The sequence below is a fragment of the Scomber japonicus genome, chromosome 2 (genome assembly GCF_027409825.1).
Source record: "Scomber japonicus isolate fScoJap1 chromosome 2, fScoJap1.pri, whole genome shotgun sequence".
In the NCBI taxonomy this organism is placed as follows: domain Eukaryota; kingdom Metazoa; phylum Chordata; class Actinopteri; order Scombriformes; family Scombridae; genus Scomber; species Scomber japonicus.
The window spans coordinates 27635683-27655064 of record NC_070579.1 but is presented as its reverse complement, the minus strand read 5'-3'; the positions used below and the strand labels follow the sequence as shown (position 1 = coordinate 27655064).

General features: G+C 38.2%; 1 protein-coding gene across 2 annotated transcripts; it reads left to right on the top strand.

The window, feature by feature from the left end:
• The first annotated feature begins 446 nt into the window (after nt 1-446).
• On the top strand, nt 447-15754 carry tmod1 (tropomodulin 1). 2 transcript variants are annotated; one of them, XM_053330603.1, is made up of 9 exons: nt 447-578; nt 4069-4225; nt 6325-6441; nt 8418-8507; nt 10706-10836; nt 11326-11433; nt 11838-11981; nt 12474-12618; nt 15623-15754. In XM_053330603.1, exons 1-9 carry the CDS (start codon nt 456-458, stop codon nt 15679-15681), a joined length of 1074 nt encoding a protein of 357 aa, XP_053186578.1. In that variant the 5' UTR covers nt 447-455; the 3' UTR covers nt 15682-15754. The 2 variants fall into 2 exon arrangements, with proteins under 2 accessions (XP_053186578.1, XP_053186570.1); XM_053330595.1 differs by lacking the exon at nt 15623-15754 and adding an exon at nt 14072-14175.
• The last annotated feature ends 3628 nt before the right edge of the window (nt 15755-19382 follow it).

Sequence of the window (19382 nt, the reverse complement as noted above, 5' to 3'; positions counted from 1 at the left end):
AACCATACCTTAGCAACACTGAACTTACTGCTGAACCATCTCACTGACTCTAAACTTTACAGAGAGAGCGAAAGATGTGATAGGATGTTGATGATGATGATGATGATGATGATGATGATGATGATGATGATAGAACTAAGAAGTTTGGCACCATTTGTAATTTTATCACCTTAAGCCATTTGGAAGAACAAAACATGTACTTAATTGAAAAATTGGTGTAGTGAGAGTAAATTCTCATTGCCAGAAATCAGAAAAATAATACAGATCCAAAAGCTGATTTTATTATATGCTGTAAAAAATGTTTTTTTTTTTTACCTAAAGTACATGCTTCAGTATTGCTTATACATAATATCCTGTTACCATCTGTAACAGAAAATCCAACCTGGCACTTACATTTTGTGTATCAGCCCGATTTGCAAGAGTGTCATTTTTGGTTCCCAGGTCTGCTGTCCATCATGTCTGTAATGAGGAAGGAGATGGAGAAGTACAGGGACATAGACGAAGACGAGCTGCTGAAGAAACTCTCAGAGGAAGAGCTCCAGCGATTAGAAGATGAGTTAGAGGAGCTGGATCCTGATGTAAGTTTATAATATACAGTTCATAAGGAGGAGTTTCTGTCAGTATGTTGGTATCAGTCGAGAGTTATGGGCTCATGCTGGCTCAACAGGACATGCTGCTGTAATATAGTACTCTACAGCCCGTTGTGTTTTCATTTGAATGGCCGTTAGCTTAGTAATTTCTGTCTTTAGCCAGAGTGCAAAACGTTTGGATGACCTTCAGTGTTCATATGATTAAATGACTATAATGTAAATTATGGTTTACTCAGTATTAGTACAGTGTAATTCTGATGAGGTATAGTATTGCCAAAACCAGCTAATAGAGTAAAGTTAGTTACAGCACATGCAGACTGTTAGATTGGTTGTTTGGATACTCATGTTACCAAAGGCTTTACCAAAGGTTGTGAGATAAGTGTTTGAAGAAGTAACTTTACAAATGAAGTGTGAACCAGGCTTGGCTTTTGACTTGCAGGGAACACTTTTACCTTTGTTCACCTCAAGGTTTGGAAGTTTGACCATGTTTAACAAAGATGTCTGACACCATAACAGTATAAAAATAGAAAAAGATAACAGAAGGCATGATATGTCTCTTTATACATTTACAGAGAATGAACAAACTGCAGGCCTCGTAAAAGTTTTCATACAGTAATTTTTGTCCTAGAAAACCACTGTAGAGGACAGTAATACTGTAAATCCCCATGGTTACTTCATTGATTTACTTTGTGCACCAAAGTAAAACGGAATTGTAGAAAACAACTTTAATGTGAATGATTTTTTATAAAATTGGTCCTACTATACCACAGTATTGCCATCTTCCTTATCATTTACAGTATTTCTCCTGTATTTAGTGGGATTTGACCGATTACTGTGCTACAACAGGTACAGAGCATAATTTAACTCAAGTTTAGTTTCTGTTGCTTCTATGATATGTTTATTTCTGTGTTTGACGCATCCGTCGCCAGCTTCATAGTGTCAGTGATATATCATGGGTGGTGACAGCAGCTGTAATAGCTTTCTGATAAATGTCTAACTGCTCATAAAGTGACTGGATTCCCCCTCAATGCCAAGGGGATGACTGGAAGGGTATAATGTGCTGGCCCCAGTGTGGGAGTGTGTGTTTATTATAGTGACTAATGCCAGCACTGAGTGACCAAAGGGACCCCATGACGTAAACAGAAGAAACAGCCAGAGGCAGTGTGTGTGCGTACTTACCTTGTTTGTGCCTGTTGATGAGGGTAACCTTTTACACAACAGTAAAGGGCCCAATTGGTTAAGAAAACACTGTAATCTTCCCAGCAAGACTGCCCACATCAGTTCCAGAAAGTCAAGAGAAAGACATGTCTGACAAAAAAGAACAACATGTGCACCAGCTGTACTCTTGATTCAGGAGAGATAAATTTAATGCCAATAATCTGGGGAACATTTTGTGTTTTTAGAGTTTGTACAGCTTCACCGTCATATATTTAGACACTGCGACTTGAACTGGTTCATATTGTTTACTTCTTCTGAGATACCACAGTCACATCCACGTGGCTGAAATATATACAGTATGTTTTTCTCCAAAATACTTTTAATGTGGAAATGTGTTGAATTATGAATTATGGACATGACCACTGTAACTATACTGCTGATTTTGCTGTTCATACAAATTACATGTACTTTACATACAGAGCATTGACCTGACTCATTTTGGGCTCATTCTTTTTCTTTTACAACCTGCAGTTCTACTGTTTTGGTTCACTCCCACCACTCTCATCATAATAACACAACAGGCAGCAAAAATGCTCTGATAAACCCACTATATTCTGAACAGAAACTGCTAGCAACTAGCTGGTGAACATACTGGAGCATTTAGCTGCTGAGGAGTCCAGTATTGTCCTTAGGGAGTTGTGGAAACTAAGATAGAGCTAAAGCAAGAGTGAATATTGGAATTATTCCTCAGGTAAACAGAAACACAACTCTAACTGAATGTTCTTGTTGCTTCATATCTGTTTGCTGTGTATATAAATGACTGTTTATTAGCATTTGCTATATCAACTTCATAAGTGATATGTGAATGTTGTGTTCACAGCTTGTTTCCGCTGCCCCCAAGTGGTCACAAATTTAAAAAAAGATTGCCGGTGTAAAATGAAAATGTCAATTTTTATTAATTCATAACTTAGAAAAATTGCTCCTGCATCCCATTCTTTTGCCCATAGAGATGCATATACAGTACAATATATACAGAATGTGCTTACAGATATATGCTGTGGCTGCTGATTACAGATAGAGAAGGCGTGAGTGAAAGCCAGAGTCTCATATTGTTAAAAATAACCAAGTGTAAGAGGTGTGTTATCTACAGCTGATATAACTGTCTGACATAAAAAGCTTGGCAGTAATGATGAGATATACTCCCAGCTTTACTATAAATACTGCTGTTGATCATGTGAACATTTAACTACTGGAAGAGCTGTGAGAGAGATTGGGTTTTTTATGTTTAAAGATGTTCACTGTAAATGCAGTCTGGCTATGTAAATATATATTTTTGTTTCCTGCTTTGATAATCTTATACTTTGGAAGCATTAAAGGAGAAGGGTGGTAGGCATGTGAATAAGAGTAAGAGGAAAAAGAGAAAGTGAGCAAGACAGAAAATTGTGAAGAGAGAGCGAGGCTTCTGAAGTGCTGAGAGGACAGATAAGATATGAAGCTATAAGTAGCACTTCTAAGAGCTTGGTTTTGAATGTTGCTTTAGGTTGAAAATAACATGGTGAGCAGCAAAGCTCTGGGGAGTTTCTTAGTCCTGTGTTGTGCTAGAGTAGAGATATGAGCTGATATGGGAGTTACATTAACCAAAGCAAAGATACCGACATGTCTATATCTCCTTCACATTCACATTCACACTAACAGTGTGGATGCATGTTTTGTCTCATTCCCCAATAAGAACAAGGGTGTCACCTTTCTGCCAACATTAATACGAAGACAAATCTATAGGTTATTTATTACTGCAAGGTTCTGTCAGGAAGAAGGCTCCTTGAAGCTGTGTTAAGGCACAGCAGATTGAAGCTAAATGCTAATGTCAGCATTCTAACTCACAGTGACAATGCCAATATGCTGATGTTCAGCAGGTATAATGTTGACTCACCATCCTAGGTTAGCATGTTAGAAGGTTTTGTGATTAGTCTTGTCGATATTATGGTTGTCAAGTGTTGAACAAACTAAAGTTTTGACATGCTGGTGGCACTAGATGAAAAGTCAGAGGAACACCAAAGTAAGTATGCATCATGCTGTGGAGGCTGTTTATGTCTGTACAAAATTTAATGGCAGTCCATCCAATAATTATGGAAATATTTAAAAATTGACCAAAGTGGTGAATAGACCAACATTGCCATCCACCGCTGAGAAATGCTGGCTTATACAAAATAAAACACTATAGCAATACACAACACATACTGGAGATATCAAAGATGATGTGTTATTTGTGCAATATGCAGTGTCAATCTTAAAATTATCTATAAATTATCATATTGTCTAGAATGCATTATTGCCAGCTGGGATGCGGCAGAAGGACCAGACCAAGAAAGCTCCGACAGGAACATTTCAAAGGGACGACCTGCTGGCTCATCTGGAGAAACAGGCTAAAGAACATCCCGACAGAGAAGACTTGGTGCCTTTCACTGGGGAGAAGAGAGGTAACAACCAGAGCTTCCAGTGAAGTTTTTCATAGTAAACCTAATTAGATGAGAGAAGGTTCAGATTACTTCTCAATTAGATAAACTCAGTTACAAACCGAAAACAAGGCATCTTAGGATAATAACTATAATTTAGAGGCCTGCATCGTAAACCTTGGGCATCCATGAGTAGGAGGATTTTTTTTAATTTGCTGTAAGTTGATTTGTTCCTCAGGACCACCCTTGTGAGGCCTGTGGGCTCACTAGCACCGGTCTAGTGAAGACAGGGAGGTGTGTGATGGATGGTGAGAGATACCAGACGTGTCTATGCGAAACTCTAGAAGGTCTCCCTGCTGTCACTTTCGTCATGGTCCTCCATGCTGGTGTTATTATCTCTCCTCCCTCCCACCGAGCAGGGCATCTAACTTCCAGTTCTTTGTGTGGAACACCCAGTCAGACGCATAATGAACCATATTATATTAGATTAGATTTGATTAGATTCATTTTGATTAGATTAGATTTGATTTGATATAGACTCATTCTCAAATACAGTGAATAGAATTAAATGATATATTAATATATTTTTATATTTTTTTTCAATTAAAGTTTATATTTATATTTGAGAACAACTACAAAAAAACATGGGACATGTGAGCTGCTATGAGAACAACTTGCAGGTCGATCTACTCTCTTGTCTTATTTTCATGCATACCAGCAATTAGAAACCCACATAATACCATTATGAATATGGGAAGATGTAACACTACAGTGAATATGCATGGTCTTCCACAAGCAGCCAAAACTTGTCTGTTAAGCGGAAGCTTTGTCAGCCAGGTTTAGTCACCTCTGTGTTCAGAGGTTGTTTTTGTCTGCAAAACTCCCAAGCCGGAAAGTGTATCCTGTTACTATGACAACTGGCAACAGTAAGGCATCATGTCAGCTGCCACTACCCACATATTAAACAGTTTTTAATATGTTGATTTTGATATTTGCTGCTTATTTATTCTGTTTTAATGTTTTCAAAAACTTAACATGAAACGTAGTTAATGTAAATGTCACCAGCTTTTTTTAATGTGATGAAACATTTTGGGTTTTTTTTATAGATGAACAGTGATTCATCTCGTGGCACACCTGGCCTTTTCTCACAGCACCCCAGGTCCCGCAGCACGCCCTTTGGGAACGACTGAACTAAAGCTGTCAAAAAATGTAGTAGAATAGAAAGTACAGTATTTCCCTCTGAAATATATCAGAGTGGAAATATAAAGTAGCATACCATGGAATAATCAAGTAAAGTACAAGTACTTCAAAATAGTACTTAAGTACAGTACTTGAGTAATTGTTACTGTCCACCACTGGCCCTGCACACCCATTACCCTCCTACACAGGTGTTTTCACTCTTCTGCCGGATCAGACTTTCTCGCTGGACTCTGTAGGTGTTCAGATTAGGGTTGATTAACATTTGCTGCAGCTGTTGGCTCAAATAAGGTTACTCAGCAAGGTTCCAGACAACCTGATCAGAGGTCTGATTATGTGAGTGAAAACACCCGTGTGAGGACCTTTAATTCACAAATTCCAAAGTAGCACCAATTATCCTCAGCAAATACACTCACCGGAACACCTGTGCAATCTAATGTAATCCAATATAACAGCTCTGCCATAAATTCTACTTTTACGAAGCTCATCTTACACTGTCAGTTTTTGTTGACATTGTCAGAACAGTGATGATTCTACTTTAGTCTAACGATCCACTCCATTAACAAACATGAGGCGGGCACAATATTAGGAACACTTTTAAATATAATCCACCCCAGTAATCCTCCACCACCCACTATGATCTCAAATTAGCATGATCTCCTTTCTGACAATGTCAACAAAAACTAAAAATGTATAAGTTTTATAATGCTAGAATATATGGCTGAGCTGTTGTATTGAATAACCTAATAAAGTGGCCGGTGAGTTTACTTTGAAATGTATGCAAAATGTTAGTTTCATTCAACTGAAAGTGAACTGACCTCAGTTTACTACAGTGCTAGTTAGTTAGGTACCAGTGATATTGGTCATCATGGTAGTAGTACTTGTCCTGTATTATTGCATATTGAATATATCTAATCATTTTGTAGGGAAAGCCTTTGTGCCTAAAAAGATGGTGGACCCCATTATGGAGAATGTAACTCTGGAGCCGGAGCTAGAAGAAGCCCTGTCTAGTGCTTCTGATGCTGAACTCTGTGATATCGCAGGTACCGTGACACACATCTCACATTCACATGCACTGTATGCACAAGACTTATTACTTTCAGATTGTTCCAGTTTTCATCCACAACATGCATATTATTTTGTGTAAAACTGGAAATCAGTTTAAATGGATTTTTACCTGGAATTTTTTTGTTCCCACACATCAGATTTTCACCAAGATGCAGACATTTTTTCTGAAACTAAAAAAATCATTAACTGACACATGCTGGACAGATTAGTCTTAATCTTCATCCTCTGTATACTCTCTCCTCTCACTAATCAGTGCAAAACAATCATCACCAGCCCTTGTTAATCATCTTTTCCTCAATCTAACTCTTCTCCATTTCCTCTAGTGCTCCTTTCATCTTCCCTCCACCCTTCCCCTCCATCCCTCCATCCTCTTCACCTCCTGCATCTCTGCTGGATCACTATGTCTGTTAACTGAACACCACCCATGGTATCTGTAGACGGCACACAGTGTTTGCATGAAGCAAATTCTTGTCTTTTGTCTTGTTCATGTTGTTGCCTCTTGTTATAAACAGACATTTAGCAAAACCGTGCAGCATGACTCACAGTTGGACTGTTGGATGCCTGTAACCGTTGAGGCATTACACAGGAATTTTCATCAATTTGGTTAAATGCATGGAAAATGTTGTTACTGTGGCAAATAATTTGCTGCATGTAAACTTTCCAGCTGTAAGAGAAAACATTTTTTGCAGAGTTAATTGAATAAGAACCTTTTCATTTGTAGCTGAACACCTATTAGAGCTGCAACTATTAGTTTAGAGTAGTAGATGAATCATCAGGAAATAAATATAATTTTGATAATTGAATAATAGTTAGAGTAACAAATATTTACCAGTTGCAGCATCTAAATGTTGAGAATGTTAAGCCTTTCTGTGTCATACATGACAGTAAACTTAATATCTTTGGGCTTTGGACTGTTGGTCATATGAACTAAGGAATTTGAAGACATCATCATGGCCTCTGAGAAATTGTGCTATTATGTGTATAGATATGTCATAGAGAAAATAATTGACAGATTAATTGATAATGAAAAGAATCGTTATTTGCAGCTCTAAAAGATATTTTAAGATTATTTAAGATGGATCACGGCTGTTGAGAGTACAGAGATTTTATAAACCTTTTGCTTTGATATTTAGTCTTAAACATTTTTTTCTTAAAATCTAAAAGATGTATGACTAGCTTTACTTAATCAAATTAAACTTAACTGGTCAAAATAATGCAGAAAACCATGTAGCGAGCAAAAACCATATCTAATGCGTTTTTTTCTTTTCTTTTCTTTCACCTTTGGTTTTAACTTTTGTATCCTCATAATTCTACTTCCTGACGTCAAACATTATTGCAGCTTACATCAGTTTGAAAAGGAGGTATATTTCCCTGCAGTTGTTGAGGGTAACATGCCCTCCCCTTCTTCACGAAAAGCAGCTTGGTAGCTTGTGTTCCCGAACTGTTTATGTCTTTGCAAACACAGTTTATTCTCATGCTCTCAATCTCCCTGACAAATAGACAAGGTGATAAAAGTGTCTAAATTGCTGCCTTTATAGAGGGTACAAAGACTAACTGCTCAGTCAGAAAAATATGTCAGATTTACCGCTGCAAGGACGTAAGTGATTTCAAGTCACTGATGGGTCGGATTCACAGTGTAATACCTTCACATCTTTTATAGTCCTGATCATCACATTCAGCCAAAAAAGGGCTCAGCTGTGGCTGCTCTACCTACGGTCATGTTTGACTCGCTTGTGTATCTGCCTTTGTCCTGTCTGTGTTAGCATGGTGGTCCACTGAATGGCTGCATCAAGCAAATATGTATAGTTTTTCTTTTCTATTTGAATGTGTGTGTGATTCCTTTTTCTCTTTGTTTTTATTTAAACATCCTCCTGCTTTTTTTTTTCTTCTGATCCTCCACTCATTCCCTTCGTTCTTTCCATCCTCACTCTGTCTTCTTACTGTCTTCCAGCCATCCTGGGTATGCACACCCTAATGAGCAACCAACAATACTATGAAGCCCTGGCCAGCAGCACCATAGTCAACAAGCAAGGCCTCAACAGTACGTAAAACACACACACACACACCTATGCAAATACACAAACACACACACACAGGTACTAAAACTTCTGAAACTGGGTTTTGATTTAGAGAAATCTGTCAATTGCTAAGCTAAAGAAACATTTGTTCCAGGATTTTTCAAGAAATAAGTAAAAGTACCCTGAAATACAGCAGATCACTCAACTAGTTTAAAAAAAAAGTGATCTCATTCAAGAAAAATGTTGAAGCGAGTTGAATTGGAGTCAAGTGAAATGATCTCATGTTGGCAGAATGTTGGTTTATTTTACCAAAGATAATAGTTCTCTGCTCTCTATGCATGAACAAATACAACAACACACATTAAAACTAAACACAAATTAAGTGGATACAACTAACACACTATCCCATAGATCCTCCTGGAATAACACTGATGATTCATCTGTTTAGCCTTCATATTATATACATTACAAACCCACTCTCTCTCTCTCTCTCTGGCGTGTGCGCTCTGTCTCTCTCTCTCTCTCTCACACACACACACACACACACAATAATGAGCCACTTATACTGTAGATTCTCCTTGAGCTTTATATTGACAGACTGAACATCTCACTACCAAATATGACCGTCTCTCAAAAAGAGAGCCAGGTATAAACGTCTAAATGGCCTGGTGATATTGTCAGTCTGTTTTTTCACTACTGATATATGTGTAAAAAAGTGTTTGGACAAAGAGCTAGTTAGTTAATCTTTTATTGTAATTTTTTGCATGAAGACCATAAAGACTATTTAGAAAGCCAACAGTGAGAGCTTTGACTTTTCTTTCATCACATATTGCATGTTAGAAGGAAAATACTGCAAATTGGTTAATTCAGCAGAATGAATTTAGTGCCCCAGTGTTATGCCTAGCTAGGGGTGTCTGAGACACAACATGAATCTTGAGCCCCATCTTCCCCACGTCCCAAGCAGCCAACAAACGGTTAGAGCAAATAACATGAATTTATTTATATAAGAGAATAATGAATATATAACAAACTCAAACAAAGTTACCTTCAGGGTGGATAAAGGCCAAAATAACAAACAAAACCAACCTAACCCAAAACATAAGAAACCAATCACAAACTCTAACCTCCCTAACTAAGACAAACAGGAGAAAACAGAGTAATAGAACTGTCAGTCCACTCCTACGAAAACAACAGAACAGATGAACTCAGGATTACAGACTAATGTGGCTGGTTGGAAGAAGGAGGAGATGGAGAATTGACCCTCTGCCACCTCACCTCCAGCATCTTGAGTCTTTTTGTAGTTTTTGGTGTGGTGAGCCAGCCAATCCGATGCCAACCTGGCCCAGTCCCCCAATTGGTGCGCCACATCCAATCACCCAGTCAACCAACCGTCCTCTGGCTCTGGCAAATACTCATTTGCATAAGATTGACAACAGAAAGAACTACGTGTTTTGTGCATGTTTTATTTCTTCTACTACCACAGTTCTGTATCTTGTCCTGTTTTATCTTCATTACACTGCGTATTTGAGTACAAAATAAATGTGGGGCCAGAAAGTTGATTTATGCATCAGAGCAAACATCTGCACACTGTACTGCAGATGAATTCAAACATCTGTGCTTTATTTTATGCCAAGATCCTGTGTTCACTGTGATGAATAATCTATATTATGTAAACAAATTTCAAGATTGTGAAAAGTTATATTTTATTTTCATAAACAAATAAAAACATAAGATATGCAATGATAATATGCAAAAAGTTTCAAAATAAAATGATTTAGTGATTTGGATGTTTTCTCTTCAGGATGGATGATGTGCTTCTCTGCACTTTTGAACTGTCAAAGCAACTATCAAATCAAGAAAAATATTCAATGTGATTTCTGACTGTGGGAAAATGTTGGACATCCATTAATAGTAGATTGTTGTGATTTGTTTGGCAGATGTGTTAGCAGTCAAATCACTTATTCAGATAATACTGTTACACTGTTTTGTGAAGGAGATTTTTTAAGTTGGCAGTCTTAAACTCTCAATCAAGAAATTCGTCAACTTGGGAAAAGACTTTTAATGATTGTTGTTCCCACAGTAAGATTTACTCTGATTGGACCACCAGCTGATAGTTGTCAAACCCCCTTAACTGTCTCCTCACACACACAGACACAAACACTGTCATTTTGGCAAGTTTGTTATATTTGAGTTAAGTGTTTATTGTGTAAATGTGTGGTAGGTGTGATCCAGTGCACCCAGTATAAACCAGTTCCTGATGAGGAGCCCAACTCCACTGACGTAGAGGACACTCTGATGAGATTGAAGAGGGACGACCCTGACCTGGTGGAGGTCAACCTCAACAACATCAGGGTAAGAGCAATGTGTGCTTGAGAGGTCAGTACTCCGTAAGACCGCTTATTATTGATGTTGTCGGCCTATTTTACAGCAAAGTTCTGTATTTTTAATCACTAAACATTTATTCCTATATTCATCCATCCTTTCTTTTACCATGTCACACTAAATACAACCCTAAAGTAGACTCAGACTTAGATTTGTTTGCTAATTAAATTTTTAGACACATTTGAAAAAGCTGTGTTTTTTTTTACTATTTTATTATTTAGTTGTTATGTAGATTTTGTTATTTTATTGTTGCCAGCAGTCACTGCTCAGCATAAATGATACAGGCTCCTTTTTAACTGACTGTTAAAAACAAAATCATCTCCAATGAAAACACAAAAAAACCTGAGGCGCTCTTTGCTTTTTGCCAGATCAACATTAAAGTGTAATTTTGCTTTAAAGGCTGAAACACAAGTCATTTACTGAGCTGAAATTGTTTTAATGATGTTTTTTTGCACATAGAATATCCCCATCCCAACTCTAAAGGCGTACGCTGATGCTCTGATGAAGAACACTGTGGTGGAGAGGCTCAGTATTGTAGGAACCAGAAGTAACGACCCTGTAGCATTTGTAAGTTACATTTCAGGAGAGTGTAATGCTAAAATCCATATTAGCTTGATTATTTAGCTCAATTCAATTAAAATATGTAGACAAGACAATATATCAGACAAGGACCATGTCTCATAAATGCATTGGCAATTTAACATTTTGGTTTCATGTTCCTTTTTTATTATTTCTATAACATTTCCAACACAGGAGACCTTGGACAAAATGTTAATTCAAGTTTTACTTTCTACCTTTTTATGAGCTTTCAGGCTTTCAGTCACTGGCTCTTTTATTCTTTCTCTAATATACTGTTCACCTTTTTGCTATCTAACAAGAATTATCCTTTTTGGCAAATGGCTGCAAAGCAATGAGTAAATTCCAGATACAGTATGTTTCTTCAGTTTGCTTCTGTGTGTGTGTTTCTTGAGGCCATGGCAGAGATGCTGAAGGTGAACACAACGCTGAAGAGTCTGAATGTTGAGTCCAACTTCATCACAGGCACTGGAATTCTGGCCCTCATAGAGTCTCTGCAGCATAACACCACACTACAGGAGCTCAAAATAGACAATCAGGTACATGCATAGACTCTCTCACTGATCGTGTGTGTGTGTATGTGTGTGCATGCATGCGTACGTGTATGTGAATGCGTGTCAGATAGTATACACAGGCCATCGCTGCCACTTAAGTCTAATGCGCCCAGATTGCATTGTGATGTCTCATACTGCATAATTGAAGTGAGTCACTGCTCGGTCATTAGTTCAACTTTCTCTCATCCGTCTTGCTCTTTTCTTTTTTCCTGACTTATTTCACCCTTTGGTGACTGACGAATCAATTAATCGATTAACTGAAATAGTTTAAAACACCATGCTAATTCCGGGTACTTCATTCTCTGTTGCCATGGCAACCAACTGTATCCGGGAAAGTTCCAGGAAAAGAAAGTGTGTGTGTCTTCTTTCCATTTTTCATCTCCTCTGTCTTTGTTTCTTCAATCCTTCCTTTTCGCTAACACTCCTATCTCTCTCACCACAAATCCACTTCCTCTTTCCATGTCTTCCCGTCTCCAGAGTCAGCCGTTAGGCAACAAGGTGGAGATGGAGATCGCCAGCATGCTGGAGAAAAACACCACACTGTTGAAGTTTGGCTACCATTTCACCCAGCAGGGCCCACGCCTCCGAGGCTCCAACGCCATGATGAACAACAACGACCTTGGTGGGCCACATACACACACACACACACACACACTCACACACATATTTGATAGCAATTATGCAGCATTGAGTCTCCGAAGCCAAACACACAGACATGTATTTTGAACTTGGCTATGTGAGTTATTACATGCGTCAGCACTGACACTTTTATCTTCACTATATCTTCTCGGGTTCTACTTTTATAATCAGACTCAAATAGAAGAATCAGAGTGATGTCATTGGTCGGTAACTCAGTAGTATGGCCAGAAAGCCCCAGTTAATCAAAACAGTGCCTTCCTAAGTTATGACATCAGTGCCAAGAAAAGAGTGTGTGCATGAGAGAGGGCTCAGTAGTGCTGGTGGAGGAAATCTTTCTCTATATGCACCAGTTATTTTTATGAATTCATTTAATTTTAAACTTTCATTTCTTTATTCATTTTTCATACGTCTAACACAATTAAATAGAGCAAAACCATGAAAATACCATAAAGTTGCCATAAAATCAACAAAATTAAACCATATAGACTTTATAAACTTAGCATTTGTTAATATTTCAGGGCTATATTTTTGAGCTGCCTTACATCGCAAACTAATTGTTCTGTAGTTCGCAGCTTTACGGACTCGGGTAAGAGAAAGGTGGTCAGTTAATGTTACATCTTTTGAAGATGTTGCAACATGCTGGTCTCATGTCAGATGATGGTGCTTTTTTGTTTGTCTTTTATGTGAACGCAGGTCAGCGGTTCTTGCCCTTAAACAAAGTTCCATTTTAATTTTTAAGTTGTTTTGAATTAATGCTGTTTTGGAGGGTTAAAGATTAATGTTAATGCTGCAGTTGGTAAGTCTTATAAAAGTAACTTTTTGTCATATTTGCTAAGACTGTCACTGTGTAAAGACAGCATAACATGAAACTAGTAATCTGTAAAAAAAAAAAAAAAAACAGGCTCATTTAGCCCCACCTACTGCTCCTACTGCAAATTGCCAGAATCCACCGAACCAATCAGAGCCAGGATTGTGTCTGATGGAGTGTCTGACAGCTGTCAATCACTGCTTACGCACACAGGCCCCTCCCCCTTCCTCCTCAGCTTGGTCAAGCTCACATCCCCGAGTTTCTAGGTAAGGTATAGCCATGTGAAAGTCACTGTAAAGCTTTTTATATCTAGCTGTGTGGAGTGTAGTTCATGTATTACTGATCGCGTGCACGTGTTCGCGCGCACGTCAGCCTCCTCTGGGGGAGGGACTTTGGAGGTAGGGCAGGAGTGCAGCGGAGAGGGAGGGGGAAGGATCTGACTGTTGTACTTCAAATTTGATGCTAAGTCCTCTCTCTTCACAAAGTTACCAACTGCAGCTTTAATTTCAGAATTATGTTTACGTCTGGCTTGTGTTACAGCTTTTAATGTCTTGTCACAAACCACCACTTGAAGTTTAGTGTGTGTCATAATTTTGTCATAACGTTTTCTTCCCCTGTCGTCTTGAAGCCCGAGTTGTACGGTCAGAGTCTGATGGCTCCTTCACCCTCACTCTGTCTGTCCCTGAGCTGGAGATGGCCTTCGGGAAAAAGTTCAAGTCTAAGACTAAGTAAAAAACAAACAGCTGAAACACAAACACAGCACCGTTTGACTGCTCAGCCTTGCCTTTCTGCTGCCAACATCTCCTGGTTCTTTTCCAGAGCACTGGAACTGCTGCCACATCCTGTCATCTTCCTCTGAGAGTTTCTGTTGCTTCTCCGCAGCACCTTTCATCACCTTCCTTTCTTTTCAGTCATCTCTGGTTTTCAAAGGCCAGTGCCAGTGCCTCCCAAATGTCAGAATATCCTGTACTGTTTTTTGCCACAAGTTCTTGACATTTCCTAAAAGAGCATTAAGAGCTCCTGCCTGAAAAAGGGCATACTGGACTACGTTGATGTCTTGAAGATCCAGAAACAAGGAAATCTATCCACAATCTAAAAAAATCAGTGAGCCGCAACTTTGCTCAACATGACTAAAAGAATGAATTGTAAACTTGATTAAGAAATATCACTTAAGGTTTACGTACAGAAGAAAGCAGTGCACAGGTATGAACTCTACTTCCCTCAAGCAAGACAATGGATCTGTAACTCACTAGACAAGTTACCTTGCAAGGCAGGTGGATTCGCAAGATCACGATAACACGCGAGAATCCATCTTGTCAGGCTTCAAGTTACGCGCTTGCCAATCAGCGTTGCAAAAACAGCTGCCTTGTAGGGTAAGATAGTGATAGACAGGTGGTGCATCCAATCACCTGCCAAATTGGAAGTGTCTGCCCCTTTCCAAACAGTCTCTATGGATGACTTCTCAGATGGTTTTGTCTAACAAACCATCTAGTGTGTCAGGTTACTGGACAACAGTCACACTTAATACATTTTTTTGTCTGACTGGATGGGATGAAACTGCTACTTTATGCTCGCTGTATTAATTTTCATCTTTTAGCTGTACTGTGAAGCTGCACAGACCTTCATAGTCTGTCTCTCTTGTTTACTACTCTACTCCCAACAGTAAAGCTGTGTTGTATCATTCTGTTCTTTGGCCACATTGTCTTACTTTTTCTTTGGCCTTTCTTAATCTTTGGATCTTTCTGTTCTTGTGGTCTGCTTTTTTGTTTTGTTTTAGGGTTGTTTTTCTCTGCTGCATTATCTGGAGTAATTCTGCTTCCAACCTCTTTCCACTCCTTTTCTCTTTTGAAACAGCATCTTAGCATCTTAGCTGTTTTTCACCCTCAAGGGGAATGTTTTTTCGAAAAACATTTGCTTTTGCAGCTGTTTGAAGCTTTTTGAAACAATTTCCCCTCTTTCAGTTGCCTCTCCTCTTGCTTCATGCAAAGCAAATAAGGCACTCTAACTTGCTGTGCTTTAAATGATGATGATGATGATGGTGGTAATTAGTAATACTACTCGTAGTAGTAAGAGTTGTATTCAAAGAAAATGTGCTTGTGTTTTCTGCCCTGCCCCCTCCTCCTTTCACCTATCTTATCTTCATTTTTTTTATTTCTTCTCTTCTTCTCTCCATTTACAGTAAGAAAGAGAAGGCTTGAGGGAGGACCCATCTTCCCCAAGTGTCGGACGAATGTGTAGAAACCAGGGCTACCCTCAACCCTCCGTTCCCCCTTTGAATCCCCACCGTCTCTCCAAACCCCGTCTGGTAACCCTCTTCAGCCTCACGCCCTCCAACGGCCTATCCAGAAGACCTTGCACATCATCTCTGACATGAAACCATATCAGAGTCGATTGTTTGGGGTTCGGAGGAAATCTCTTAACTCTGTCTACTTCCTAGACTTTTTCAGTAGATGTTAAAGGATCAAACGGGATTAATCAGCAAGTGTCCATCTGAGCTGGTGAGATTAGAACAAATGGTTTTGTGCTCTGATGTTTGAATTTTGACTTGGATTCAAAGCTTGGACAACATTTGCTGTGGCTCTTTGTGCAATCTAACCAGGCAATGCTTACTTTGTTATCTTGAATCCTTTAATATCTTCTCAAGTGTCTAGAGTCCTTAATAAGGGGGCTGCGGGGCTGGTTTTAAAGGAGGGTTTCAAATCTGAATAGTAAAGGGACACTTTTGGCAATCCCTGTTTATATTGTTGTGTTGAATGAATTCTAATTATTATTATAATTATTATTGTGCTGTAAATGAGTTGTACTATTCTTACCATTGTTCCCCAAATGTTAATCCAAGCTGGACATACAAGGTATCTCCAACCAGTAAACACCAAAGCCAATATCCCATTTCAATCTGATAGATGTATAAACCTATGAGGGATACCATAACATTGTATTTTCACCCGGCTGTGGAAATCTGATGTATCAGGTTATTTTTATTTGATCTAAACCGTATTTGAGTAGCTGACTGTCCTTTAGATACTATCAGTTCAGTGATATGTTGATAGATTTATAAACCTGGCTACTGTGAGACTTGTCACTATATAGAATATATTTATTTGTGACTGACCTGGGAAAGAGTCACAAGCCATTTAGGTACTTTACATTACTTTGATTGCTGGATTTTGTAATAATTTGTGTATAAATGTTGCTGTAAATGAAAATGTACACTCAAATTACACTGTTACAGTATCCAGCATTTACATTACCTGTCTCTATATGTGTTTCCACATGAATCATCGAAAGTGAAATGGATGCCTGTACAGTAAAACAGTGTGTTTCTCCACTGTGGCATGCAAACACCGTTGTGTAATACAGAGTTAGTTTTCTAGTCTGTTAATCGGACTACAAGAACACAAAGTAACTTGAGTGTTTTAATGGACTTCTGTTACACTTTCAACCAGGTCTGGTTTGTTGATTGTTTGTGTTTTTGTTTATTTTTATTTACTGGAGCTAAAATGTGTGGTTTAGTATGAGAGGGTTGGTACTGGTGTCACGGATTATTACAGGTTCACATTTACCGCCTCAATCCAGGTTTGCATTTCAGTAATGAATGTTAGACAAAGATTTAAAAATGCAGAAAACCTCTTATGTCTTTACAGCTTTCAGATCATACCGATCCATTTTATTTAAATGATGATTTACGGTTTCAAAAATGCTTGTTAAAAATGTTTAGCTGTGACGGGTCTTAAATCTACCACTGAACATCTGAAATGTGGTTTTACACTTTGATCCTGAGTACACAAATGTTCTTCTCATCAAAGGTCTGTGAATACAATTTAAATGCTGTGTCACCAAACTGTTGCCATGTTTGTCCTTTTTTACCAACATCCAAACTATGTGTTGGTGAGGAAAAACACTGCTCTGCATTTTGTAGCACTTAATAGGATTTCTTCTAAATTTAGGATTAACACCACAATGACATAAAGAAGAGTTAGCTGCTATGTAACCAGGAACTAGAGCTAATAAGTTGCTGCCTTGAAATAAAACAGCTCCAGTAAAAATGAAAGGAAACGGTCTGCACTCTTTTTACTTTTTAATGACTCAAGAAGAAATTAGTCTGCATGTCCTGCTAAAGAACAGATCAACTACCAGCTGCAGACAAAAACGTATCCTACTGTGCTGTCTGTTTCCTTCTTACTGCTTTATGCTGTGGATGTTGTTCACCAGATGGTAATTATGGATGTAAACATTTGTAAAACAATGACTACTTGAGTGCTAAAGGAAAAAGAGGATTAGTTTTTTTTTGGGTTAGTTTAACTTTTTGGTTGATTTCTTGTTTATGGAATAAATGAAGCTTGAAAATATGATGTGCACAATGTCCTCCTACTTAGGCTTTACTACATGTGGCTGGATTTGTAGAGTTCAGTGTTTTCTGTAGTGTTTTATGTAGACAACAGTGTCTCTCTGTGGCTAAATGGAAGAAATACACCAAGTCCATTAAGATGAGCTGTATGTGTCTCCCTATATTACCTTTCAACAATAACAGCAGCACAGATGTTTTCCTCCATAGTTCAGAGGCACTCCTGCACTTCAGTTCTGTTTACTTTTCAGTGTGCAGATTTAATCTGCTCACAATCTTCTGAATCTTGTTCTCAATTGAAAAAAATGAGTTGTCAGCTGATTGACTGTGAACATGTATGTAGAAGTACCACCTTATTGATTCCATAATCACGCTCAGGGGGCATATTGTGACATCTGATGTTTGCCAAAAAACAAACAAAAAACATACATGGAAGCAAAGAGAGCTGAAAATGCAGCTGTGATGTAGGGGTATGTGAGGTGTGAAAATCAATGGAGTATCATATTGGACAATTTGAGTCCATCATACTGCAGTGCAGCATTTCAGAAGAGACTCCGAGCACGTTCACCAGTATCAACAGTCTCTTTTCCTCACTGAAACAGGATTTACTTTTAGCTTTTCCTTTAAAGTTTTGTCAGTGTGACATTGGAACATTTACATATTCAATACCATGACATGACTGATAATATCACTGCAGTCATGCTAAGGCTAGATTTGTCACACAATATTTTTAGCTGAGAGTCTGCACTGCGTAGCTTTCATGTTGCTGTTTTAAATGTGAGGAGTTTTATTGTTAAAATATTTTCTTTGGTGCAAAGGGACCTCACTGCCCTATTATTCAATCTAAAAAATCAACTTACTAGTTCTATGACATTGCAAGGGTATTACAGTTTATTGAGTTATACAATGATAGCAGTTGTTCCTGCTATTTTGATCACTCTGATAAGACGGTTTCATGAAAAAACAGGTTACTTGAATCTTGAGTACATTTATGAGTGTAATCAGTCAATAGGCCTACCCCATTCATGTTTAATCCAAGCCTTTACCTTTTATACCTGTTGTCTGTGTTACACGTCATCATAGGGGTTATACAATAACAATTACCATCAGCACTATTTTGTTGAATAGTTAAGACATATGGTAATTTATTGTAGGTTTTTTCATTTGCTAAAGACAATCATTTTTATTTTCTTTATTTTTTATGTCTTTATTGAAAAGTTCTTTTTCAGGAGGCATTTCTACTTGTCACAGCAGTAAAAGCACAGGTGTTACTAATAACACTAACAATGCCTCCATCCTATTTATGTGCACAACACCATGACCCTGAAGCAGCTAAATGTGATTTCATTGTTTTCACCTGTGCTTCTTTTACTGAGATGTTTGTGCATTCAGTAAGTGAATGAGGTTGCAAAATGTATCCCTGAGAAAAGACGGCAACACATATTTGATGTCTGTGAACAAGGTTTTAATTTTTTATTGAATCTCAAGCAGAAACATACATGATAATCCTTTATTGCTCATGGCATTCTTTGTTGTCTTTAGTGGCTCATTCTCACACCTAAACCACAAAGAAGTAGAATTAAATCAAGCATCA

Excerpts from the sequence above, each read along its gene's own strand:
- tmod1 (XM_053330595.1), top strand. The coding sequence starts at position 456 with ATGTCTGTAATGAGGAAGGAGATGGAGAAGTACAGGGACATAGACGAA. Across the intron at positions 4,226-6,324 it reads TTTCACTGGGGAGAAGAGAG|GGAAAGCCTTTGTGCCTAAA; the intron begins GTAACAACCAGA and ends ATCATTTTGTAG. Across the intron at positions 10,837-11,325 it reads TCAACCTCAACAACATCAGG|AATATCCCCATCCCAACTCT; the intron begins GTAAGAGCAATG and ends TTTTGCACATAG.